This window comes from Odocoileus virginianus, chromosome 2 (genome assembly GCF_023699985.2).
Source record: "Odocoileus virginianus isolate 20LAN1187 ecotype Illinois chromosome 2, Ovbor_1.2, whole genome shotgun sequence".
NCBI lineage: Eukaryota > Metazoa > Chordata > Mammalia > Artiodactyla > Cervidae > Odocoileus > Odocoileus virginianus.
The window spans coordinates 6,193,705-6,220,635 of record NC_069675.1 but is presented as its reverse complement, the minus strand read 5'-3'; the positions used below and the strand labels follow the sequence as shown (position 1 = coordinate 6,220,635).

The 26,931-nt window shown below is 43.5% G+C and overlaps 1 protein-coding gene across 3 annotated transcripts; it reads left to right on the top strand.

Moving 5' to 3' along the window:
- On the top strand, positions 1–26,280 carry RNF149 (ring finger protein 149). 3 transcript variants are annotated; one of them, XM_070475162.1, is made up of 7 exons: positions 4–617; positions 12,023–12,267; positions 13,087–13,155; positions 16,764–16,846; positions 19,143–19,239; positions 22,576–22,774; positions 25,051–26,280. In XM_070475162.1, exons 1-7 carry the CDS (start codon positions 179–181, stop codon positions 25,092–25,094), a joined length of 1,176 nt encoding a protein of 391 aa, XP_070331263.1. In that variant the 5' UTR covers positions 4–178; the 3' UTR covers positions 25,095–26,280. The 3 variants fall into 3 exon arrangements, with proteins under 3 accessions (XP_070331269.1, XP_070331263.1, XP_070331260.1); XM_070475159.1 differs by having other exon boundaries at positions 5–617; positions 12,017–12,267; XM_070475168.1 differs by lacking the exons at positions 16,764–16,846; positions 19,143–19,239 and having other exon boundaries at positions 1–617; positions 12,017–12,267.
- Positions 26,281–26,931: the final 651 nt, after the last annotated feature.

The following is a 26,931-nucleotide window of genomic DNA, read 5'->3' as shown; positions in this document are numbered from 1 at the left end:
TCAGGTGCGCGTGCGCCGCGGCGCCGCTTGCAGACCGGACTCGCTCTTTCTTGGCTGGGTAGTGAGACTTCACTTCTCCGCTCTTCTCAGCGGCCTCGTCGGCGAGCGCCCTCCGGCCCCTGCCGGGAGTCGCCCGGCTCCCGGCCGGTCTCCTTGTGGTCAGCCCGGCGGCGCGTCCATGGCGTGGCGGCGGCGGCCCGAGGCCCGGGGCGCGCTGGCGCTGCTTGCGCTGGCCCTGTGCGCTCCTGGGGCCCGGGGCCGGGCTCACGAGTGGTTCTCGGCTGTGGTGAGCACCGAGTACGTGGACCCGCAGACCAACCGGAGCGTGAGGAGCGTCTCGGAGAGCGGCCGCTTCGGCGACAGCTCGCCCAAGGAGGGCGCGCGGGGCCTGGTGGGCGTCCCGCGCGCGGAGGACCGCGACCCCGAGGGCTGCGAGGCCGGCACTCGCTTCCTCGTGCCCGGCGGCCGGGGCACCGCTCCCTGGGTCGCGCTGGTGGCGCGCGGGGGCTGCACCTTCAAGGAGAAGGTGTTGGCGGCGGCGCGGAGGAACGCCTCGGCGGTGGTCCTGTACAACGAGGAGCGCCAAGGCAACCTCACCGCGCCCATGTCCCACGCTGGTGAGCCGCCGGCGCGCGGGCACGGGCGGGGCAGGGTGGGGCGGCCGTGCACCGGAGTCCCAGCCGACCGCGAGGTCTTCTGCCGGGACCCCGAGGGGCGGCGGTGATGGGCTCCGGACATCGGGACCTGCAAGGGTAGCGCCAGCTTGGCTCGGTGTGACCCCCCGGTGCTCTAAGGAGGGAGGCGAGCGTCCGGACAGGATTACATCTTCTCCCCGGGTCGTTCAGATGATAGGTATCCTGTGCAGGAAGGAGGGCGGTGGGGAGAACGGAAGATTTCAAATCCCGCATGAGAAGGATTGTGGTTCTCACCGGCGGAAAGTCTCTTTAATCAGGAGTCCCTTGCCAGTGTTTCCCAAAGTCAGATGGGGCTGGAGTGGAAGCTCTTTTCCAGGACTTTGCCGGGTCTGGCAGTCCCTTCACCATGTAAGGCGGTGGCTCGGTGACACTGTGGTTTCTCCACTTTAATAATGTACATCAATATTCTAAACTTTAAAGTGAGACAGTCTGGATTTAACTGAGTCCAAAAACTCGGCCTTAAGTTGAATATGTTTTCTCACTTGCTAAATAGAAGATTGTAATACTGGCTCCTTTGTCAGAGTCCTTGAGTGGAGTTTAGATGAAATTTTCTAAAGTGAACATGCAGGGAAAGATTTTGTTCTTAGCTAGGCAACCCTTCCCACAGGCGGTTTTCGGAGGCAACAGGTTACATCTTCAAGCACTTGTGAGAGTTTGAAAGGTTTATTTTGCAAGGGTTCTCATTCTCAGAAAGGGCTTCCTGGGTGGCTCAGCGGTGAAGAATCCGCCTGCAATGCAGGAGACTCAGGTTTGATCCCTAGGTCAGGAAGAACCCCTGGAGGAGGGCCTGGGCAAGCCACTCCAGTAGTCTTGCCTGCAGAATCCCATGGACAAGCCTGGTGGACTACAGCCCATAAGGTCACAAAGAGTCGGACACAACTGAAGCAACTTAGCATACAGGCATACATCATTCTCAGAACTGAAATTCCAAGTACTATTCAACTGATACAGAGTGTGATGGCCTTCTAAGATCAGACTCATTCTGAACTTCCTGGGATCAAAATCTTTAGTTTCTGTTGCTGCAAGTCAGACATCCTTTTTCCCCTGTACTTTTTGACTTTTGTTCTGTTTTGGCTTCTTAAATGAAAGTTCAGAATACCTGTAAGATGAGGATAGAAGGGTGACTTTGGACTTGGCCTGTTTTAGCAGAGTGATGGAACGGAAGTCAGTTCAGAGGTGGGGAAGTGAGACTGTTAGAATGATGCTTTCAAGACGGTGGCTGGCGAGGGCTCGGGAGGTGCTGAGCAGTGGGGTAGAAGCTGGGGTGGTGCTGAGCAATGGGGTAGAAGCTTGGGGAGAGGTGGGATGAACGGCATAGTGAGTGAGGCATGTTGAAGTTGGATGGTGAAGAAGAGGTAACTGAAAGAGTCAGGTCTTTGGGAAGGATGGCGGCTATGTCCAGGATTCTTGGAGGGGTTGACCTCCGATAGCAGAGGGGGGAATTCCTCAATTGCAACAGAGAGGAAGTGGGTTTGGGGAGGAAATGGGAGCAGATGTCCATGTGGTGGCATTGGGCAAGGCAGCACCTTTGGTGCAGTTATTCCAGTTGTTTTTTACCCAAGTCTTGTTTCTGCAAGACTCTCATGAGAAGTGCTGTTGGAGTTCACAGAGCATTCCAGACGCATCCTGTGGACAGGGTTCTGTTGGAGAAGAGAGGGCAATGTGCCAGGATTCTCCGATGCTGGGTCCTTGCGTTCACTTTTGAGTCTGCAGCTTCCTGTGGGCTTTCTCTTTTCCATGGCAGTTCTTTTCCATCCCACAATTTTCTAAATGTGTTTACTGCATTTTTTGGCAATGACACTAACATCCTTCCAGGCTAATCGCACTTTTCTAACCATGGTTCAGCAGTCTTGCTTGCTTATCTTACTGACATATAATTTATCCAGGTTCAGAAAGCCCCTCATTGATGCTCATTTTAAATCTTCTTGCAAGCTTCTGTTACCATTCTCAGTGTCCATTTTAGTCTGTTTCAGTGTAAGATTAATTCTGTTTGAGGAAAGAGACAAAAGTAACAGCATTAGCAGTTTTTAAAAAAAATGTGTGAAAGTTCCCAGTGCAGAGTCAGTTCTCTGCTTACAGCCCTTTGAGGTAGGTGCTTTAACCCCATTTTACAGATGAGGAGACTGATGTTCAAAGAATTGAAATGACTGGCCCCCAGGAACAAGGCAATCTATGGCCAGATAATTCTTTATTGCAGGGGCCTGTCTTGGCCTGTATCCACAGGATTCCAGTTGTGACAGCCAGAAATGTCTCCAGATATTGCCAAATGTCCGGGGGCAGAGAGGATGGCAGTAACATCCCGGATTTGAACTGCTGACTTAAAAGGAGACCAGTGGGTTACACAGAAGAAAAGCTGAAATCCACTTAGTCCATTGGCTAGTCCAAGCAGAAATATAAGGGTCTGTGCTGTGTTGGTGACTAGAAATGGAAAAGGTCCCTTTCATTCTCAGAACTCAGTCCTGCTGGGGACAAGGGTACAACTGTGTCATGTCTTTTTGAGAATGGATTGGTGTTAAGAATGGAGTGAATGAAACTAAGTCAGAAGAGGAGCTGGCTTTGACAGACTTGGATTTTAAAGGTTACACAGAACCTTGACAGCAGCTCACACTTTGTAGTTTTTCCTATTTTGTCAGAATGTGGCTGGAGCCAGTAAAAACTACTGATCCATGGTTCTCAATGTTCCTGTGATACTTGGGGTCTGTGTACATAGATCAGGTGGCTGCTCCTGAACTCCGATTGTGATGATCTCCCAAGTCTCAGAATTTCAACAGTTTTTCTTTTTTCTTTGTTTTGGCTGTGCCAGTTCCTCACTGCTTCACGGGCTTTCCTCTAGTTGTGTCAAACGGGGACTACTCTCTAGTTGCAGGTTTCTCACCGTGGTGCCTTCTGTTGTGGGGGGGGGCTTCCCAGGTGACGCTAGTGGTAAAGAACCTACCTGCCAAAGCAGGAGATATAAGAGACTTGGGTTTGGTCCCTGGGTCGGGAAGATCCCCTGGAGGAAGAAATTGCAACCCACTGCAGTATTCTTGCCTGGAGAATCTCATAGACAGAGGAGCCTGACGGGCTGCAGTCCACGGGGTCACTAAGAGTTGGACGCGACTGAAGCGACTTCCCATGCACACATACTCTTGCGGGGCGCGGACTTAAGTAGTTGCTGCTCCTGGGCTCAGCCTCTAGAGCACAGGCTCAGTAGTTATGGGGCAAGGGCTTGAATTAGTTTCTCCTTGGCACGTGGGACCTTCCTCGATCAGGGATTGAACCCGCGTCTCCTGCATTATCAGGCTGATTCTTTACCACTGGGCCACCAGGGGAGCCCCTCAGCAGTCTTCCTAAACCCTGTTGCTTGACCGCTAAGATCTAGTACAAGACGTGGACTGAAGTCAATGTTTTACTGTGGCTCACTTTAAGATAATATTCAGGACTGTAACAGCCCTAAGTGTGAGGACTGTTACTGTAATGCCCAGGGTTGGTTCCCTTTCCTTTGACAGATGAATGGAGAGTGGCCAGTCTGGGCCACATACGGCACCTGCTTGCAGGTAGAAATGCCTAAGACACATACCAGCCTTTGAGGAGTTCACGGCGTAGTGGAGTGATAAACAGACCTTTCCAGGCCCTATGGTTGGGCCCTCAACAGAATTATATGCCCAAGTGCTTAGAAAGCATAAAGGAGAGGCATCCAATGTAGGTCCTGCAAAGGTGATTAGAGACTATTTTGACCAAGAAGAGTAAAAATTGATATAAGTCAAGCCGTTGAAACGAAAGCTTTTAGAGAGGATTGGCCTTGATGTGGTGACTGCTAGTTAATTACAGGCCAATCCTCCAGCTGACGTCTTGAGTGGCTGTTTAGACCGGCACTTTCCTTGTGTCAGCAGTTTACTGAGGCCAGGTGTTGGCAGGACTGAAAGGTGTGTTTGGGGAAGGGACCAGCGTGGGGGTGGCGGGAGATGACACGTGATGAAAAGTCCCTTAGCTTGAGAGAGATGTACACTGTGTTTGCAGAGCGTGGGAAATGGTCTTTTATGAGTGAGTGGTGCTCAGTGATCTTGAATGCTTTGCCCTCACAAATGAGCTAAACATTTAGATTTGAGTTTAGCTTGTATTTTGGTGCCCTAGGAGGAGATGGTGCCCTGCAGCCTCATAGCAGGTGGGATTAACTCAGACTGTTCCCAGCTAGCAGGCAGACGGAGTCTTGAAGGACAGCTTAAGTTGAGAGTTTCTGGGTGAATGTGGTATGGGGGCTATGTGAGGAGCTGTAGGACCTTTTGGGTGACAAGAGTGGCCTTGCCCAAGACCGAAGGACTGAGATGAAGTAATGCATTTAGCAAAACTGCAAAGATTGTTGAGTGCTGTACTCGACAAATACAGAATATTCTTGAGCAAGCCAGATTTCTCCAAAACAAAATGTGAAATTCTGAGACAAGAATTGCATGTATTTTTGAGTCCTCATCACTCATCCCAGCCAACCATAAAGACATTTGTGTTTTGCATGATAGCTCACGTTCTGGAGACATTTCCATTCCATTCATATTCCATGTACTACTTCCCCTGCAAAGAGAGTCTCTGATATCCTCCTCCCCTTGGGTCAGTTCAAGGATAATAACCAGAAGAGAAACCAGTTTTTCAGGTCAACTCATTCATACAGAAACCATTCTATTGGGTCATCCTGTATGACGCTGGAGCTACAAAAACTAATGAATAAGAACAGTAGTCCTCACCTAGTGAGGAGGAAGGACTCACAAAGACGTTGTGTGTGTGCGTGCTAAGTCGCTTCAGTCGTGTTCGACTCTTTGTGACCCTGTGGACTGTAGCCCGACAGGCTTCTCTGTCCATGCGGTTCTCCAGGCAAGAAAACTGGAGTGGGTTGCCGTGGCCTCCTCCAGGGGATCTTCCCGGCCCAGGGATTGAACACACATCTCTTAGGTCTCCTGCATTGGCAGGCAGGTTCTTTACCACTAGCGCCACCTGGGAAGCCCAAGACATTCTATAGCAGGTGAATAAAAACAAGTGTACTTAAGAGGCATTGCTCTGTCGTATACACAGAGGTGTGGGGATGCTGGAAACCAAGGTTGAACCTGTGCTGAATCTTAATTCTTCCATGTTGGGTGCAGGATGGAGAGACTGTGGATGTTATTGGGAAAAAAGAAAACCTAAAAGGTCATGGGATTTTCATGCTGGAGCTTTAAAGTGCTTTTTTTAAAAAAAAATTCTTACTTTTAATAGTTTTATAGTCATATTTACATACATTTACAAATTGTTAAGTTTACAGTTATGAAAGCATACCAGTTTTTATGTTTTGGCATATTAAAGTAAAATTACAATAGTAACCTCTCACCATTGGGTATCTTTGGTGTATTTTTCCTTCCAAAGGAAGCTATTTATTCTTATGTTTTTAAACTTTTTATTTTGTATCGGGATATACAAACACCCCTAACAGTGTTGTGATGGTTTCAGGTGAACAGCAAAGGGATAAAATGCATTTCTTGCTGCCTGCGTCAGTTTTCTAGACCAGAAATCTAATCCGCCACTTTAAATATTTTAGTAGTTCCTGTCTCCTTCAAGAGAATGTTGAAATCTACTTTAAATAGTTTCCTAGGGAGGAGAAGTGGTACACTAGACTCATATGACCCTGCAGAATTTTGAAGCTGTAGACCAAGACAGGTTTTTTTTTTTTTTTTTTTTTACATTTTTTGTTTGTTTTTGACAAGGTGGTAATAGGAACTGTTATTTTTCAAGAAGGTTTATGGTCATGTGCTCTATGCAAGACCTTGAGTTACATCTAAGTTAGGAATACAACAAACTGCCTTCCAAGAGTTAGTGACTGGGGGTTGGTTGCAGGGAGGGGCGGGCATTGCACATAACAGCCTTTTTTGGTGATTGGTAGCATCGTGTGGCTTGGGGAAGAAAAACATTCAAAGGGTTTTTTCTTCCCCTGTCCCCGGACTTTGAGCGTCTTTGCCTTCTGTGAGGAAATTCAGCTGTTTGGTTTGGAAATCAGCTGTGACTTGCTCTCTCAGGCCACCAGGGCTCTAAGACTGGCCCAGGGAGGCTGTGATAGGAGGACGGGGCAGAGCCAGACAGGGGCCTGTGCTAGGTACCCCTGGGGGCCGTGCACCCAACAACCCTAAGCTCAACTGCCCTGCCTCCATTCATCCCCCAACACGTCCCAGAAAAGCCAGTCATGGGATAGAAGAAGTCTTAATTCTGAGTTTCATGATTTAAAGTAGTTTTAGAAGGGACTTCCCTGATGGTCCGGTGGTTAAGACTCATCAATTCCAATGCAGGGGGCCCAGGTTCAATCCCTGGTCAGGGAACTAGATCCCACATGCTGCAGCGAAGACTCGGTGCAACCAAATAAATAAATGTTAAGTAAATATTTTAAAACTAGAGTAGTTCACAGAGGCAGTCTTGCTGCTTCAGTGGCTAAATCATGTCTGACTCTTTGCCACCCCATGGACTGCAACATGCCAAGCTTCTTTGTCCTCCACTATCTCCCAGAGTTTTCACAAATTTATGTCCGTTGAGTCGGTGATGCCATCCAACCATCTCATTCTCAATCACCCCCTTGTGCTCCTGCCCTCAATCTTTCCCAGCATCAGGGTCTTTTTCCTGTGAGCCGGCTCTTCGCATCAGGCGGCCAAAGTATTGGAGCTTCAGCTTCAGCATCAGTCCTTCCAATGAATATTCAGGGTTGATTTCCTTTAGGTTTGATTGGTTTGATCTCCTTGCTGTCCAAGGCACCCTCTGTACTTAGAGTGTAGCAAATTTTAGCCCTCAGCCCAGGCACAGTGTTATTACTTCTTAATGATTTCTTACAACTTAGTGAACTAAGCATTTTTTAGGGGAAAAACTTGAGATTAGTGCTGGAGATGGTCAGGTGTGCTTCTGATAGCCAGAGCGTTTCTGCAGCCCCTCCCTTGAAGCTTCAGGTGTTCTCAGCTCATCCGCCATCCCTCACTCATTTAGGTAACAAATATTCATTGAACACTTACTATGTGCCAAGCTGCATGGGGCACTGGCAGTAATGAGATAAACAGGATACGTTTATGTATATTGAGTCACTAAGCAAGCCAGACCAGTCACCAATGCAAATATGCTTTTATGATGGTACACCGCCTAGAAAACCTCCCTTCTTTTTGCCTGATAAACTCTTCCTGTCCATCAAGATGCACTCCCTGCCCAGGGGAAAGTTCCTTCCCATCCCAGTAAATATGATCACCTCATTTCTGCAGCTTTTCCTTATTCCACATTATCATTCAATAATCAACAGTCCAAAATAGAAAAATTGTCATTTCCATTGTACAGCTGAAGAAATACTCTCAGAGGACCCAGACATGAATTGTCAGGGGAAGGTTGGAGCCCAGCCTGGTGGTCCTGAAGCCTGTGTTTCCCCACTCCCTTCCCTCACCCCCCACTCACAAGGGGGAAAGGCAGAGGTGCACTCAGGAACTGGGTCTTCAGGCCCTGGAACTGGCTTTTCCAGGTGCTGCGTCACATTGAGCAATTCTCTTTAAGATGTCTCAGCCCTGGTCTGTAAAATGATCACTCGCCTCTTTCTGCCTCAAGTGAAGTATGATACAGACGTGAAAATGCTTGAGAGTTGGTTTCTGCATTAGCAACCAAAGATTGTTCTATGAGTACAGAAATTGTACCTGTAACCATAGCATAGAAACGTTTTTGTTTTGTGTATAAACATGGAGACGGGTCCATGGGGTTCACTATACTGTCCTTCCTGCTTTAGTGTGTGCTTGACATTTTCCATTAAAGGAAACTTTTTTGGTTTATGAAAAGGGTCTGCAGCTTACAAGGCACCCCGTAATCGTACATGGTATAGTTCTCCTACTTGTTTCTGTGTTCGTCTTTCTCAGCTACTAGCTGTTTATTTCCCTGAAGGCAGGAAATGCCTTGCTCTTATTGAGCCTCCCCAGGGATGACGCAGAGGCTTGTGCGAGCACTCGGGCAGCCGCGGCACTTGCCAAGTGACACTTTTAGGGCCGGGTCACAGCATCGGCTTCTAGACAGGAGCCACCTCAGAAGGCTGCTCTTCTGGGGTTTCAGTAACTAAATCCCCACGGTCGAGGGCCACAGCGGATTTGCTACGGATTAAATTTTCTCCCCACAATAAAATAGTGTTAGAATGTGGTTTCAGTGTAATGCCGGAGAACAATCTTTAAATGTATTTTTTAGGTTAGTTTTTGAATGGATAATATGTACACTGGTTAGAGAATTTTTACTGTGTCCAGCTTTCTCCCCTCACCACCTCCGCCACGGCAGGTGCTGCTCTGTGTTTGTGTGATCTTCAGGGGTGTCTGTACTGATATGACCACGTAGACCTCTTGTCTACGCAGTTTTTTTTACATGATACTTTTTTCCCTCCTCTGTCTTGACTGCCATCAATAGTAATAGAACTGCTGCCTCAGTCTGTACACATAGTATAATTTATATAATGGTTTTCTTGTTGATTGACATTTAGATTTTGATAGCAAAAACTTAGAAAAGAGACTTCCCTGGTGATCTAGTGGTTAAGAGTTCACCTTCCAATGCCGGGGGATTGGGAATTCCAGGAAAACATCTGCTTCTGCTTCATGGACCACACGAAAGCTTTTGACTGTGTGGATCACAACAAACTGGAAAATTCTGAAAGAGATGGGAGTACCAGACCACCATACCTGTCTCCTGAGAAACCTGTATGCAGGTCAAGGAGCAACAGTTAGAACCAGACAAGGAAGAATGGACTGGAAAAAGAGGACGTCAAGGCTGTATATTGTCACTCTGCTTATTTAACTTGTATGCAAAGTACATCATGCAAAATGTCAGGCCAGATTAATCACAAGCTGAGTTCAGGATTGCCAGAAGAAATATCAATAACCTCAGGTATGCAGATGGTACTCTAATGGCAGAAAGAGAAGAGGAACTAAAGAGCCTCTTGATAAAGGTCAAAAAGGAGAGAGAAAAACTGGCTTAAAACTCACATTCCAAAAACTAATATCATGGCATCTGGTCCCATCATTTCATGGCAAATAGAAGGGGATAAAGTTGAAACAGTGGTAGATTTTCTTTTCTTGGGCTCCAAAATCACTGCAGATGGGAGCTACAGCCATGAAATTGAAAGACATTTGCTCCTTGGAAGGAAAGCTATGACAAACCTATACAGAGTATTAAAAAGCAGAGGCATCACTTTGCTGGCAAAGGTTCGTCTAGGCAAAGCTGTGGTTTTTTCAGTAGTCATATATGATGTGAGAGTTGGACTGTAAAGATCCCTGAGCGCCAAAGAATTGATGCTTTCTAATTGTGCTGGAAAAGACCCTTAAGAGTCCTTTGGACTGCAAAGAGGTCAAACCAGTCAATCCTAAAAGAAATCAACCCAGAATATTCATTGGGAGGACTGATACTAGAGCTGCAAAACTTTGGCCATCTGATGCGAAAAGCCAACTCATTGGAAAAGACTGTAATGCTGGGAATGATTGAAGGCAAGAAGAGAAGGGCGCGAGACAGGGGATTAGTTGGTTGGATGGCATCACTGACTCAATGGACATGAGTTTGAGCAAATTCTGGGAGATGGTGTTGGACAGGGAGGCCTGGCGTGCTGCAGTCCGTGGGGTTGCAGAGTCAGACATGACTTAGCAACTGAACAACAAAAACGTTGAATTGTACACTTATTTAAGAGAGTGAATTTTCTAGCATGTGAATTATATCTCACTAAAATTGCCTTTTAAAAGACAAAACCCATTTGTGTTTTCTGCAAGCTATATAATTGGTCAGTTGCTCAAATCTTTTTTTAAAAAGTTTTGAGGTTATTTTTCACACTTGGAAAGGTTTTTCTTCAATATTATTTATTTTTTAATGTCCATGTTTCTTCTGGCTCTTCTCTGTTTTTTCTTTTTTATATATTTACATCTTGGATTTTTTTAGAATTTAACTTTGGCTTTAAGTTGTGAAGAAAGGATTCATCTTTTTTATCCTTAGGTGGTACTCAGTTGCTCCCATACTTTTTTTTTCTTTTTTTTTTTTTACATAGTCCATTTTACCCCGTTGATTTGAAATCCACTTTTATCATTTACCGAATTCTTTTATGTTTTGGGGCCTAATTTCTGGGCTGTCATATGCTACTACCACACTCTTAATTATTTTGACTATAAAGGCTAGTTCAAGTTTTATTGTTTACAAAGTTTTCCTAATCTTGATTATTTTTCCCCTAAGTGAACATTAGAAGCAGAATTCTTAGGGTTTTTAAAATCCCATTGATAATTCTAAAGATTAACTTATAGATGGAAAGTGAAAGTGTTAGTCGCTCAGTCATATCCAACTCTTTGTGACCCTCATCAGCTATAACCCGCTAGGCTCCCCTGTCCCTGGGGTTTCCCAGGCAAGAATACTAGAATGGGTTGCCATTCCTTCTCCAGGGATATTCCCGACCCAGGGATCGAACCTGGGTCTCCCAAATTGCAGGCAGATTTTTTTTTTTTTACCATCTGAGCCACCAGAGAAGCCCAATTTATAGATAAATTCATGTAAAATTGGCATTTATATCCCTTCTTTTTTATTTCTCTTACTTTTTTGTCCTGTCTGCTCATGCATTCAGAACAACATGAAATAATACCGAACAGAGTAGGAATTCTCAGATTGCTTCCCTGAGTTAATGGGCACACTCGGGCGTTTGTATTAATATTTACAAGTGAAATTGGTATTTGTGTGTGTGTTGTTCTTTTTTTTTTACCATGTTTGGTTTAATTATGCTAGAAATAATTTTAAGACTTCTTTTTTTAAAAATCTGCTGTGGAACACTTTATATGTTGCTCTTTAAAGATTTGAGAGTAGAATTCTCTAATGAAACTGAATGGGGGAGGTGAGGGGGCTCTTGCTTTCAAGAGGGTATTTCTTAGTGATTTATTCTTTTTGTTTTGTTTTGTTTTTAGCTGTTAAAAGTAGAGCTGCTGTGTATAATTGTGTGATAGTTTTTGACTGGACACTTTTTCAAAGCTGTTTACTAAATGCTAGGTGTCTAGTGTTCAGGTCACGGGTAAGCCTTGTTTAGCTGTGGAAAAATCCAGCTAAGTTTCTCTGGCATGTGGGATCTTCCTGGGTAAGGGATCGAACTTGAGTGTCTTGCATTGTCAGGCAGATTCTTTACCACTGAGCCACCAGAGAAGCCCCTGTTTATTCTGTTCCTTGTGTAACCAGTCTGTGTTCTCCTTGGTCACCCATGTTGGTTACTTGGGCTTGTGTCCCGTTTTATCACAGTTTTCGGTCACGTGTGCATGGAGCCATACTGTCTCCATGTCTTATTTTGTGTTCTCGTGTTGATTGCTTTGTTCTTTACTAAGGAACAGGAAACATAGTGGTCATTATGGTTAGCTACCCAAAAGGAAGAGAAATTGTGGAACTTGTGCAGAAGGACATTCCAGTCACTGTCACCATCGGGGTGGGCACCCGGCACGTCCAGGAGTACATCAGCGGTCAGTCCGTGGTCTTTGTAGCCATTGCCTTCATCACCATGATGATTATCTCATTGGCCTGGCTAATATTTTACTACATACAGCGCTTCCTATACACCGGCTCACAGTTCGGAAGTCAGGTAACTGTCTTTCTTAACTTTGCTTTTTAAAAGATCGTTTGTAAATATTTCCTGTGTATATTTTTTGAAATTATTAGACAATATTCTTAATTTCATTATCATTTATAATATTTAAGTATTGATATGTGGGAGTTTTTTTTAAATAAGTTTTAAATTAGAATATATTCAACTTTATGTGCTGTAGGAAATCAGGTCATCTCTCACTCCGCAAAGATCCTCTCTCCTTTCCAGACATAAAGGGATGACCAAAAGGCATGAAGTCGAGAGGGGTGGGGGGACATGGGTGTGTTTCGGAAGAGAACTGGGCCTGCCTGTCTCCACAGTGGAGCTGCATTCAGAGCCATTTGTCTGTGGGGGTGCTGGCTCAGTAGCAGCAGAGCATGTGGGTCCCACAGTTACCTGTTGTCTTGAGAACCACACTTCCTGGCTGCTGAGGCAGCAGATGGTCATTGCTGGGTCACCTTCTGCCTCTGATCAGGAAGCCTCTGTCCTTTTAGGGGCCTTCACAGATGAGTGTATGGAGCCCCGTCCTCAGCTGACTACATTCTTACCAATAATCAAACAAGATTGGTTCCTTCTTCAGGCATGGAATTGAATATAAGTATTCTTGATCAAACAGCTCTTAAGTTACACATGACTGTTCTGTACCTTAGGGCTTAAAAGGTAGTGTTTTGTTGTTGTTTTTTAAGTTATTTCATTGTAGTCACCAAATTTTTGCTTTTTATGACTTTTTTTTCCATAGCTTGCTTACACTATATGAATTTTTAAAATAGCAACTTAAACATTTCAATAATAATTGTAATATTTTTCTTCCCTAAGAGCCATAGAAAAGAAACAAAGAAAGTTATTGGGCAGCTTCCTCTTCATACTGTAAAGCATGGAGAAAAGGTAATATTTTCATGGTTGTTTTTTGTTTGTTTATAATATAAATCTGGGGACATCCCTAAGACTTTGCCTTCCAGTGCAGAGGGCGTGGGTTAGATCCCCTTGGTCAGGTAGCTAACATCTCACATACTTCTCAGCCAGAAAACCAAAACATAGAACAAAGCAAATTGTAACAAATCCAATAAAGACTTTAAAAATGGTCTACATTTTTAAAAAAATCTTAAAAAATACATGTATATATATAAAATACCAATCCATTTGTATGTCTCATCTAACAGTGTTGATCATGGAGTTTTGGCTAGTTTGTTAATTTTGACATATGTGTTCATTTTAAAGAAGAGTTGACTGAAACACTCCAGTGTATGTGAAGAGCCTTCTGCACCTTGCTGCCCAGGAAGGTACCCCTAGCCACATACGCCTGTCTGAATTTAAATGAACTGGATTAAACTGAAAACTCAGCTCCTCAGTCACCCTGGCCGCACGTCAGATGCTCAGGTGGCCACACTGGTTACTTGCCACCAGACTGGACGGCGCACTGAAGCTCCAGTCTCTCTACCAGAGACCCTGAGGCTTCAGTCCACCTCTGTTAAATCTTACACTCTGTCCGTTCTCTCTGACTCCCTTAATTACAGGGAGAAAAGACTGGGATTTATGGAGAAGAGGAGAAAAGATGTTGAGTCCTAATCACTGGACCACTAGGGAAGTCTCAAAAAGGCCAAACTCAGCAGAGTTCAGAGCATTTTTGCAATAAATCCTAAGTCTCAGAACCTCTTGTTCTTAGAGGATAGGTTCCTTACAAGGAAAACAGTTGCTAATGCAAGAATAGTTACTCTTTTAATGGTCCTTTTCAGTGCTGTGAAACATTGAGGTGACATAGCTATGGGTGGGTTCCATCGTTTTGGTTTTCTTTTTTTCCTCCGTGAGTTGTTGAGACCTGGCCCACGCTGACACTGCAGCCTCCAATCCCCAAGTGCCCTTGGGTTCACATCTCCTCTTATGACCTACTTAAAGGATTAAAGCTTCAGAATAACACTCATTACATTTATAGACCTTTGATTTTAAAGCTTTGGGATCAGATATTGATGGTTCCTATGGAATATTTACCATTAGAATACTCCAGGAATTATATTGTTGGCTGCATTCTTTCCCAGATGCCTTACATTGTAGTAACAGTGAATTTGCAGACTTGGTGCAGAGTCCAGGTTTCTTTCCATGTGGCTGTATTTAAAAGGAAAAGTGAAAAAAAAAAAAAATCCCAACTCATGGAAAGATTAACATATGATTTACAAATTACAAGGGTCTCTGGCAGAGGCTCGGAGAGAGAGAGTGTGTGTGTATGTGTGTATGTGTGCATGCGTGCATGCGTGCATGCGTGCGTGCGTGAGTGAGGTGCACGCTTCATGCTCAGTCATGTCCAGCTCTTTGCAACCCTGTGGACTATAGCCCGCCAAGCATCTCTATCCACAGAATTTCCTAGGCAAGAATACTGGAGTGCGTTGCCATTTCCTTTTCCATGGGCTCTTCCCTACCCAGGGATCTAACCTAAGTCTCCTGCATTGGCAGGCAGATTCTTTACCAGCTGAGCTGTCAGGGAAGAGCCCCCCGGGGGAGAGAGTCCCCAGCAAGTATCTTGAGACAGGCTGTGCATTCGGCTAGCAGTTCCATGATAAGCACAGTTTTATGTTCCTCTTGAAATGTAACTTCTGCTCTCTGGCAGGAAATCTGTCCTTAAGTATGAGAAGACATAGATTAATATGTGTAATTTACTGCACGACGTCTTTGGGAACATAAGTCAAGTGATATTACCCTCTTCCTGTACAGAACAATTTTGAAAATATGCTCCTACAGACTATTGTCAGAAATAATGGTTAAAAAAAGTCTCCATAAATGATCCATGAGGTATATAGGTGGATTTTCTGGCAGTCTTGCATGTTTAATTTGTGCAAATAAAGACTGTGTTTTTTCTTAAATCTACATCTTGTCGAGTTCCGGAGACTGGTTGTTTCCTAGTTTTTCTTATGGACTCAATCACAGTACTGTATAAGCTTGCAGACCATTAGGGAAGTAAAAATGATTTCATCATTCTTTCTTGGCATGTGAAAAAAGGTGATAATGTCTAGTTGCAACATCTAATTTTAAGTTCAGTAACAAAGTTAATTTTAGTGCAATCTTTGATAGCAATATCCACATATAAAATCAGTTTTTACTGCTTGCTTGTTAACAAGGGACCCATGTGCTTAAAGGTACTTTTAAATAATTACATGATGACTGTGAAGCTGAGTTCCATAAAATTAACTTGCTAAAGCTATAGACACTGATAACTGAGTCCCTATCCCAGAGTCCTGAAGGAGACAAGCTCATCGGCCAAATTTGGGTCAGGTGACCAGGTCGGCCATGCTTATTATTTTGGTTGATGGGCTGAAGCCAGGTGGACAGATCCAGGTGGTACACAGGAAAGTGGGATGAGCTGACACCCCCAGAAAGGTCATGACCCGCAGACTCTCAGAAGCTGAAATTGTGTCACAAGACTGCTTCCCCAGAAATTTTTGTTTCTTTTTACCTTTGTTAACTTGATGTATTGAAAAAGTAACCCGAGCTTCCCAGTGGTAAAGAATCCACCTGCCAGTGCAGGAGACGTGAGTTCGATCCCTGGGTAGGGAAGATGCCCTGGGGGAGGAAGTGGCAGCCCACTCCAGTGTTCTTGTCTGGGAGATCCCACGGACAGAGGAGCCTGGTGGGCTGCAGTCCATGGGGTTGCAAAGTTGGACATGACGTAGTGACTTTAAAAAAAAAAGGTAACTTATTTTAATTTGTGGTTCTTTTATCACTAGTGAGGTGAATATTTTCAGATACTTAGTCCGAAAGTATCTCATTTGTATTTTCTCATCTGTGAGTTAAAACTTTGCATTTTCTCATCTGCAAGTTATAACTTTGTTCTTTAGCATATTCTAATGAAACTGCTTTTGTATATTTCCAATGATTCCAGAAAACATATATCTCATTAAATATTCATTCTCTTTTAAGTTTTATATTTGAAAATTTTTTTATAATAAAACAGGCATTTGCATTTCTACAGCCCTTAAATATATGATCACTTAAAAAAATGAACAGCCTCTTATTTAAACATGCATGTCTGATTAGGTAGACAGTGAAATTTTTTCCTGTTCAGACAAATTCTTTTAAAAATAAAATCTTTTTGATAGTGGTAAAAATAAATACCAAGTGGAAACTATCTGTATTTAATTTCAGGATGTACCAATGCAGACTAGAATTCATCATTGTTTTAGTTGAGTTGTAGTGAGTTTCATTTTTGTTTAGTTTTTGTTGTAGTGAGTTTTACCGAGTATATTATTTACTAGTATTAGTCGCTCAGTCATGCCCAACCCTGCAACACCATGGGCTGTAGCCCGCCATGCTCCTCTCTCCATGGGACTTCCCAGGCAAGAATACTAGAGTGGATTGCCATTTTCTCCTACAGGGGATCTTCCTGACCCAGGGGTTGAACCCAAATCTCCTGCATTGGCAGGGGGATTCTTTACAGTTTGTGCCACCAGGGAAGCACATACTATTTGCTAAGGATACAGCAAATTCTTTGCTCTTCTTTTTCACAGGGGATTGATGTCGATGCTGAAAGTTGTGCAGTGTGTATTGAAAATTTTAAAGGAAGGGACGTTATCAGAATTCTGCCATGCAAGTACGTTCTCTTACTTCCTGAGATGTTAAAATTCACAAATTTCAGGTTTCTGATCAAATAGGGAACATGTCTTTCAGGATATGAAGAATCTTACTATCAGGTGATATCTTGCAATCATCTCACCTCTTAGAAAAGAAGCTCAAAGTCTTCAAGGTCCTCTTGTACTGTTTTACTTTAAGACTGTTTTGCTTGAATACTTTAGGTGACCATTAAGACCCACTGTCTCATTTTGTTACAGATTGGCTTTTTATCTTATAGGCGAGGAGGCTTCAGTAGGGTCCTGGGGGTCTATACTGTACATTTATCAATGGAGAAAGTCTGCCATGTTGGGAGAAAGGAACCTGAAGCTGGCCAGGTGAAGGCCCTGGGTGAGAGGGCCAGGGACAGTCAACAGACCTGGCTCAGGCTCTGCTGCTATTATCATTGGGTTTTTTTTTAGCTTTTAAATATTTTAATTCTTATGTTTTAAACTAGTGAACTTTTCCCAGACATTTATTAGAAATGTTATCCTTAAAGACATTTCCTGGTTATGTATTTTTATCTGTTATTTTTCTATGGAGATGCCTTTTATCTTAGATTAGGCTCTGCTGTTACTTGCACCCTGAGTTTGAATTCTTTCTGGGGTTGTGTGAAATAAATACTCCTCCTTTATTTAACTAGTTTTTTTTTAAGCAATAAGAAATTATGTTTCCTTTTTAATCATGAGGTGCTTTGATAACTTTTCTTTAAAAATTGCTTTGTCAGCAGAAAGGTGTACAGAGACTATGTTTTAAAACTGGTCATTTTAAGTTCTGCTTTGCACCGATTAGAAGCAGGTCCCAAGTTGTTATGCAGTTGTGCCTCACTTTATGTTTGTGAGTGTTCAGCGTATACACCAGTACTTTATAGGAGATAAAGTTCTCAGGAGTTCTGTAGAGGACAGGAAGCAGTGCGGAGCAGAATAAAAAAATTAATTTCCCTGCTTCAAGATGTGAACTTAAATCTACAGGAGTTCATGCGGGTTGGTGTGCCGGGTCCTTAATGAATTGGGGTCCATGTCAGTTGACGGTGTCCTGTAGAACATTATTAAAATAGAAAAGAATTATTACTCTAGGCTGGTTGAGGGCAAGCCTTTCTGCCTTGAATGCCACACAGTGAGCAGCCAGATTTCCTTTTGCAGGAAATGGAGATGCTCCTGATGGCCGAGCTGGGACTTGCACTCATATCATAAACAGCTGAGTGTATCCTGAATGTGCATGTATCCTGGTCTCCTTAGTAGGGTTTTCATTTCCTGCCCCCACCCCACCCCAGTTTTCTCCTGTGATTTATTTCAACTAATTTCCCGATGGAACCAACATGTTTGTTTTATTTTCCTCAAAACTATTCCTGTGGGTCAGTCTCAGTTTAAGGATGGACAGGTCACAAGACAAGCTGGGTTGGACCACCTTACGTCCTTACCTGCTGCTGTTTTTAACTGCCGTGACAGGTTTCCCTTTGGAGAAAAGGTCTTTAGACAATGATGACAGTAATAATAATGAAAAATTGCTGAGAATTTATAGTGCCCACTACCCTAGTAGTCACATGGCATGTTTGCTCCTCAGAACAGCTTTTGGGGTAGGTGCAGAGGGACCTCAGGATCTAGCTCAGAGTCATAGCATCTGATCACACAGCTGGCATCTGAGCCTAATCCGTGTGGTTCTGATCCCCACACCCGCTTACCTGCAGCACAGATAAACTGTAGATTCATCACCCAAGAGGGGAAGTGAGCCAATGAAAACATTAGTAAAATAAGAAAATTCATATGTGATTTCTTTTTTTAATTCTGAAACTAATGTGTTCATTCTAGAAAAATGTAGATGCTACAAAAATACATAAAGACAAAAAATAAGTGTTTAACTTGTGGCCCAAAGATGACTTTAATATTTTAATTGATATTTTGTTGTATTTCTACTGGAGTCACTTTATATAAGATACTATCAGTTTTTATTAGCTTGTTACTGTTAGTTTACTCTTCAGTTTCTTAGGTCACATTCATTCCCAAAAGGCTAACAGAGGCACATAAAAATACATTCCGGCATGATACAGAAATAAACCATGCTGTTTTCATGCAGTGAAGGGGGAATTTCCCTCTAAATGCCAAATTCCATTTAATTTGGAAAGTAGAACAGGTAACCACCCAGGGTAAGTGGATACACTCGAATTTTGATATGACGGCATTTGACTTGTAAACAAGAAGATGAGTTGGTAGGATGTGTTATTTCCTTTATAAGGTATAAGCAATTATTTTAAGATATTAACACGTACTTAATTTTTTTAGGCATATTTTTCATAGAATATGCATTGACCCATGGCTTTTGGATCACCGCACGTGTCCAATGTGTAAACTTGATGTCATCAAAGCCCTGGGATATTGGGTTTGTTATGTTTTTGTTTATATTCAATCTCTGCTCCCCCACCCCACTGCCCCCATTCTCCCTGAGTGATTTGATTCTGTTCCTGACCAGAGGCAGGAGGAGTGAACCAGATGCTCCTTCTAGGGTTCTGCTGGTTCCTAAAGAAATTTTCCTCTATATTAAAAGTGAATTCTTAAGACATTCCCCCCAAATCAATGAACTTACAGAGTTATCAAATAATACACTAGGTATATGCTTAAAGTTCATACTTAGAGTGGTATTTTTGCTATATGTTGTAACACTCTGCAGGGTCTTACAGATCCTGGTCAGTGTCTTAGAAATAGTGAGTGTAAAACATCTGACCTGCAAGGGGCCAGGTGCACACTTTACATACAAGGGAGCAAAAGCCAGCACCTCTGGACAGGAGCTCGCCCGATACCTGGGTTTCAGAGTCAGATGCCGCAGGGGAAATTCCTGCTGCAGCGAACGTGCTCCATCACTTTGCCATACTGGGCTGGTCACAGGACCGCGCTCAGAGAAGAGAGCCAGGAGAGCGGAGTGAGAGAGCAGGTTATTGCAGCCGTGCACTGAATGACTCGCGCGAGTCAAGACACTGGCTCCTGGCCCCTTGGGAGGGGCGCACTGTTCTAGTAGCCACCCTTAGCAGCCGCCCTTAGCAGCTGCCCTTAGCAGCCACCTTTAGTAGCCACCTTTAGTAGCTGCCCTTAGTAGCCGCCCTTAGTAGCCACCTTTAGTAGCCGCCTTTAGTAACCAGAAACACGAGCTTAGCGAGAAGTCGCTCACCTAAAGTCACGAGTGATGTGATGGGGTATCAGCTTTCAGGTGTAAGTTTGCTTAATTCCAGGGTCCAAGCCCTCCTACCCAAAAAGAGGGAAAACAGGTTTTCCTAGATTGTTATATTTTTTAGAGTCTAAATAGAATCTGTTACTGTCCCAAGATACTCTTGGTTAAATATAAATTGTTTTGAAACAGAGATCTTTGAGAGAAGTAATTTAAATATCAGATAATATTATTCTGGTTGCTAAACATAAGAGGTTTTTGCAGCATTTACTAAAGAGACTTTTTTTATGATAATGGTTTTATGTGACTGTATCAGCCCTCAAAGCTGCAGGCCCCCTTCAAAATATTTTTCGTTTTCCAGCTCAGCATATCTTCAAAAGAGAGCTAGGGGACCACGCACTGTCTTAATAACCAGGGTGATTTTCTGTGAATTAACACTGTTCAAGTGTGAGTTGCAGAGGCCTCAGTGTGGATACACAGAGGGAGGCAGAACTGTCTTACTGGAACCTTACCCACCTGGATGTCTAGAAAATGTGTCTTTGCTCTAGAATCTCTAATGTTCATTGATTGATTGTCTCTGATAACTGGTGGCTCTCCTCAGCTTGGCTGGTGTCCTGGGCTTTCTTAGTGACCGTGGCTCATTCCTGTCTTGCCCAGCCCTGCTGGGACCGGTCTTAAACAGTGGAAGCCAGGGATTAAACAGGTGGTTTCCTGGCAGTTTTCCTCCTCTTCCTTCTGTGGATGCACTCTGAAACTCTTTTTGAGTTGCTGTCTTCATTAGTTGGTAACTTTAAACCTGCTTTTCATTTCTAAACATTTGTGGAAAAGGCATTCCATTGACCTTAGCATTGAGACTGTTTTTGGAAATGTATCTACATATATTTCACACGTTAAAAATCAAGACTCATTTTACATCAGGTTGTCTTGCTTTCAGAATGTTTCAGAAGGCTAGAATATGTGTTCCCAGAAAGGTTGTTTTCTGTTCTGAAGAAACCTACAGTAATTTGAAATCACACTTAAGAAATTAACTTGTCTTGCCTTTATTTATTTTTTTAATTCTTTGACAGATCTGCCTTTTTCTTTAGACCCGCTGACCCCCCTGCATTGAGTTGTAGCGAGTTTTACACTCTCCTCTCGTGTGGTAACTAGTTCTAATTTCCACAGTGAGAAATGACCACAGTGAGAGCAGCCATTGGCCCTCACAGAGTGGTGCCCGACTTTGCAGCTGTGACCACTTTGACATGCCTCTTGTCACTGTCGTGTTTGCTCCCGGGGTCAGCCCTTATCAGGGGTGTGCAGTGCTGGGTCTGGACTTGGCTCTGGAGAGACAGAGCTGGACAGGACTCCACCCTTCTGCTCACTGGCTCCCAGGGATTCCGCCATCTGGACTGGCAGGGGGCAGGCATGCACCCCACCGCGCTGGCCCAGGAGGCCTGTTTGGAGAGTGGGGGGCACAGAGGGGGGAAGCCTTGACCCTGCCAGCAGCAATGGGGGAGCTCAGGGAGGGGTTGCTGGAGGGACATTTGAGCTGCGTGTTAATGGCTCTGCGTATCACAGGTCAATGGCGAGTGACCACGTGGGGCCTGAGATGGGCAGCTAGTTCAGCCTGGCAGGTGTTCAGACAAGGACCTGGAAACACAGGTCAGGGCCGGCTGAGCGGGAGCGCGGTACGACGGCAGCCCGGCAGCACTTGGTGGTTGGTGTGGCAGGCGTCTTCTCTGGGGTGCCTGTGGGAAGGCAGTGAGCCACGCGGGGTCCAGGAGTCAGAAGAAGGTTCTAGAACACAGGTGGAGCCGGCAGCGGGAGCAGCAGTGCCTTTGGTCCTGAGGACCCTAGGAGTGGAGCGGGCAGCTAGGCTGTGTGGTGCTCAGTCTCAGCCCGGGCTCACAGGACACCCACCCCCCCCCTCCAGTCGGTCTTTGACCAGCAGATGCGTCCATCACAACTTTGACTCTGGCGTTAATCAAAAAAGGTTTCTGGATGGCCCCCAGGTTTTGAGACTCAATGCAGGGGTGCTTGTAGGGTCTCCTGTGCACACTTTCATGGCCTCATTTTCTTCTTTAAAGCAGCACGTGGGGCAGTGGAGGCACACTGGCAGCAGACAGACACCCGGTGCAGAATCGGCGCTCTCTGAGTGAGCCGGGCACTGCGCCCCCTGATGCTCAGGGGCCTGCGTGTCTCCTGAGCGCTGGCCGCTGGCAGCGGTTGCGGCGGTCTTTCAAGCTCAGGACCCTGGTCTCAGTGCTCATCAGCCAGCCAGGCTGCTCAGGAAGTCAGGACAATCATTTGTGACAGAGCTTCACTTTCTGTCAATACGTAGTTTAAAAGGTGGCATCGCTTGTGTCAAGGGAAACATGGTTTTTTGGAGGAAAAGCATTTAGGCCATGAAAAGCTACTTACTGAGAAGTAACTCGCTTTCTGGTGATGCTAAGAAGACACTGATGTGCTTTTTGCAATATTGATGTTTAAATAGTTTGTTTGAATTATGAGCAGATGATGATAGACAAGCTTGATGGTGTTACTGAGAAAAGGTGTTTCTTTGCTCTGACTCTCAAGGGCGAGCTTGAGGACGCACAGGAGGCGACTGCCCCAGAATCCCCCCCTGGGGGCGTCTCGGCTGCAGATCTTAGTCTCATGGTAGCAGACGCCGAGAGAAGTGACACCGGCAGCTCCGAGATGCCCTCTACCAGTGACCCTGTGCCACCCTGTGACGCCAGCTTTAAAGAGGATGCAGGTGAAAACACAGCCTTGCTGGGTGAGTCACTCGCCAGTTAGCAAACAGTGGTGTTATCAGTGCTTAAATGAAAGTGGAAAAGCCCATAACGTGCAGAAAAAACATAAAGGAAAAATGAAAACCATGATCTTACCCCTGCAGATACAATACTGTTTCAACATTTTGATAAATATATCTCAAATTTTTTGTGTTTGTGTGTGAAGAGGAAGAGAATATCATTTGTGTGCCCTCAGGTAACCCGCTTCTTCCTCTTGGTGTACGAAACTCTGTATCCGTAGACAAGACATGTGATTTTGTGCAGCTGGGTACTAGTACATTCTGGGTTCAGTATAGTTTCTGTAAACCACGTCCTGCTGATGGATTGGACTTTTATCATCAGTAACACTGATGATCATGTGTGTGTTTACCACCTGTCTATCTTGTGCCCTTCTCATAGGTAAAATAGAGTGAATTGCATTTTTAAAGTTACTGATGCAACTACCTTCTTTTCGTATTTGTTGGTTATTTATATTTCTTATCTGAGTTGCCCATTTCATCCTTAATTTATTTTTCTATAGAAAGACTAATTTTTTCATATTGATTCTAAGAACTTTTTGGTCTTTGTTTTTTATCTGGTCCAGCCTTCTCATACTTTGCATGATTCTGCCTTTAATAGATTGCTAACTTAGGAAAGTCTTTCTCAGGGTTATTAACTTACATTTTACTATCAGTTGTGGTTTTGTATTTTATGCTTAAATCTTTAATGCACATAGCTTCAGAAAAGATTTAACTCAACTATTTTTCCCAAATATTTAACCACTTGTCAGTTGTTTAGTGATCATTACCTGTGAATAATATGTTTTGATATTCACAAAGCAAGGCAAATTTCCTCATCTTCTTATTTTAAAAATTTTCTGAGCTGTTTTTCATTTTTTAAGATTAATCTTAAAATCAATTTACCATGTATAAGAAAATACCATGAAAATTTTTATTATAGTTGAACTAATTTATAGATTTAACTGAGAAGAATTGATGCTTCTGATTTTGAATTTGCCAACCTGGAAAAAGAAAATATTTTTCCAAATTGGTAATATTCAAACTGAATCAGTTTGTCTTTTTTTTTTTGTACATTTTTAGAATCTGGGAGGCAAAGATAGAAACATGAGAAGTGAAGTTTTAAAGCAGAACCTGAGGAAGAAAGAATGCATTGTATAAGAATAAGGGAGAATGAGTTTCAGAGAATTAGGAAGTGGAAAGGTGGATCACATAGGAGGTCTTCTAGCCTGTTCTCCTAGCTGGGTCTCCTGCTGGGAATGAACTACCTTGTTTTTAGCAATTCCGTTACATTGAGCCCAGATGCATTCCATTGTAATTTTTGCCGTTTCCTTCAGTCTCCAGATGGGAAACGAAATTTGTTTCCTCTACTACTTGACTACCCTTGAGATATTTCAGGACAGGTAAAATTATTAACCTGAATTTCTAAGTATTTGTTCGCCAGTAAATTTGACAGGTAATTTATGTGTTAATATTATTTCTAGCCTGCCATCATAACAGCATCATTTGAGAACTATTACACTGGAAAAAAGTTAATTCTTTCCAGCTGACCTTAGGTCTTCCAGAGTATAATGTAACTTCACCAGTAGCTAAGCTAACACTTTCTCGAGATGAAGGTGGGGGTTATTAGGGCAGCCCACTCCCTGCAGAAGGTGTCTGCACCAGTGGGCTCCTCTCTAGTCCACTTGACCTCAGGTCTGATTGTAGGTGAACTCACAGTGCTTGGTTCTCCTATATTTGAGGAGGTACTGTACTCCTGAAAGAAACCTTTTGCACCAAAATTATTCTGTTCTCCTTTCCTGGCAACATCCGACTGGACTCAAATGCCAGTTTGAACCTCTCCGTGTCTCAATTTCCAGTCTCTAGATTGGATAACAATGTAGCTGTCTCTAGCTGGCAGGGTCAATATACATTGCCCGGTAAATGCAAGCTGCTGTCTTCCTGGGTGGTGATGCCATTGCTGCGTGTTTGAAAGCACACTCCAGTTAATCCCACCAGCTCAGCCTGCGTCTTTTCTGTTGCACGGAGCTGACCACATGCTTGTTGATTAGACTAGAAAACCTCTCATGCTCTATATGAAGAAGGTGTTTTTATATTTTCTTAACTCTCTGTCTGGAATAGGTGCTGTCTTTCCATGTAAGTTTTATTTAAAAATTTCTGTAATTTGTTTCATGAACTTGGATCTCCAAATGTAACAATGTTTATGTAACCAAAGCCCAGAATATGCCCAGCGACTGACACTGGCTCCCGTTGCTTTGTTGTAGAGACAGGCAGGAGCGACGCTCAGCGTGACGGACCCACCTGCTAGTGTGCGACCTGTGGACCGTGTCACGGACAGAGCCTAGGCTCGACTTAAAGGACACTCTATTTTTTTTACTTTAGTGCATAGTTTGTATATGTGAAAATAATGTACATTCTTTTACCTTTCAGGTTCTAATTTGGTATACAAAGAGCTATTTTATTCTTTCAAGAGGCTTTTTGATTAGTCTTGATATATTTATCTATTGAAATGTATCAAAAGATGATTCTGTCTTCTCAAGGATGGTTCTAGCTTAAGCACGTTGACTTTACACTAGTTGAAATGGAGTTGTGTGATTATATTCAGTAATTGGTCATGTGAATTTCCCTGGAGGAAAGACTTTTTTAGAACATTAAACTTGTCAATGTGATGAGAGAAATCTGTTGCTTTCTTGCACCTCTGTATTTTAGAGAGATTTCCAAACCTGAGAGAACTTTCATTGTTGTTTTTTAAATTTGGAATTATGAGAAAAGTACTGGTGGACTTGAGTAATTTCATTTCTCCCTTTTATTACCTAATTTCTTCTAGTAACCTTGATGGGGAGGGAAGTTTTGTCCCTTTTTTCCTACAAATAAAAAAAGCTAAGATTCTGTATCGCACACGAGCATGAAGTTCTTCATTGCTTGTTAAGGAAATGGAGTAAACAGACTCTGATGTGGATTTTTTTTTTAGGTAAATGATGAATTTACTGATTTCAACTAGAGTTTAATCTTTACAATTAAAAGGGTGATAGATGCAGACTTTCGGTTGCTGTTAAACAAGTAACCAGTTTTCTCGATTAATTTTAAAGCAAGCTTAATGACAGTGAACTCGTTTCATCATCTCTCCCTTTCACTCTTGTTTGCTGCTCTTCCTTGAAGGCAGGGGGATTAGGCTGCTCTGAAGCTTTGGGGGCCACTCCCTAAGTTGAAAAAGTGATTAAACACACACACAGTGGTGAAGACTCTGCACTCCCCCTGCAGGGCTGCACGCAGGTTCGACCCCTGATTGGGGAAGCTCTGCATGCCACAGGGGTGGCCAAAAAACCAACAAAAACGCACACACACTGCACTCTGCCGGCACTTAGAGGTGGAAGGGCCAGAGTGAGGAAGTTAGTGTTTTACGGCTTGAAGTTGTAGTCCTTTGTAGCTTCCAAACTGTTTACTGTGTACATCTTTATTTCATGGTAAAAATAAATGTTTATGAGAGTACATAATTTTTAAAGTGTAAACAATTCATTCTTATACCTGTATCTAAGACGTAAAGTTTATATAGTTTATTTATTTTTTTTCAAGTTACTTAGTACACTCTGATTCCAGCCACTCAGTGAAACTCTAGGTGATTCAACAGTGTTACTGATATCAACCGAGGCCAGACTCCAAGGGAAGAGCTATTGGGATAGAAATTGCCTTATTCTTGAGTGCTAATTTCAGCAGACACTGCAGTGGGTTTCCATAATGGCCATTATCTTTGAAATTTGCCTTCTGTGTCATTCATTGCAGATAGGAAAATATGTCCCTGATTCTATACCAAGTAGGTTGCTCTTTGTATTTTAAGACACATACTAGTGGAAAGTGCTTTAATTCTTCCCATTAGCCAATGAAGCTGACTTTATTTATTTATTTATTTTTATTTATTTTATTTTTTTTTTGAAGCTGACTTTAAAGAATGCTTTGACAGATCAGGGTGAATTGTTTTTGATGATTATGAGCCAGTGAGTTCTTATCAGCGGCTGTCAACTAGAGCTTTACCTAATTCAGGAGTTTGAGGGACTCCTCTGGGGTTCACTGTTTGGCGCTCTGTGCTTCCACTGCAGGGGGCACGAGTTCCATCCCTTGTCAGGGGACTAAGATCCCCTGTGCTGTGA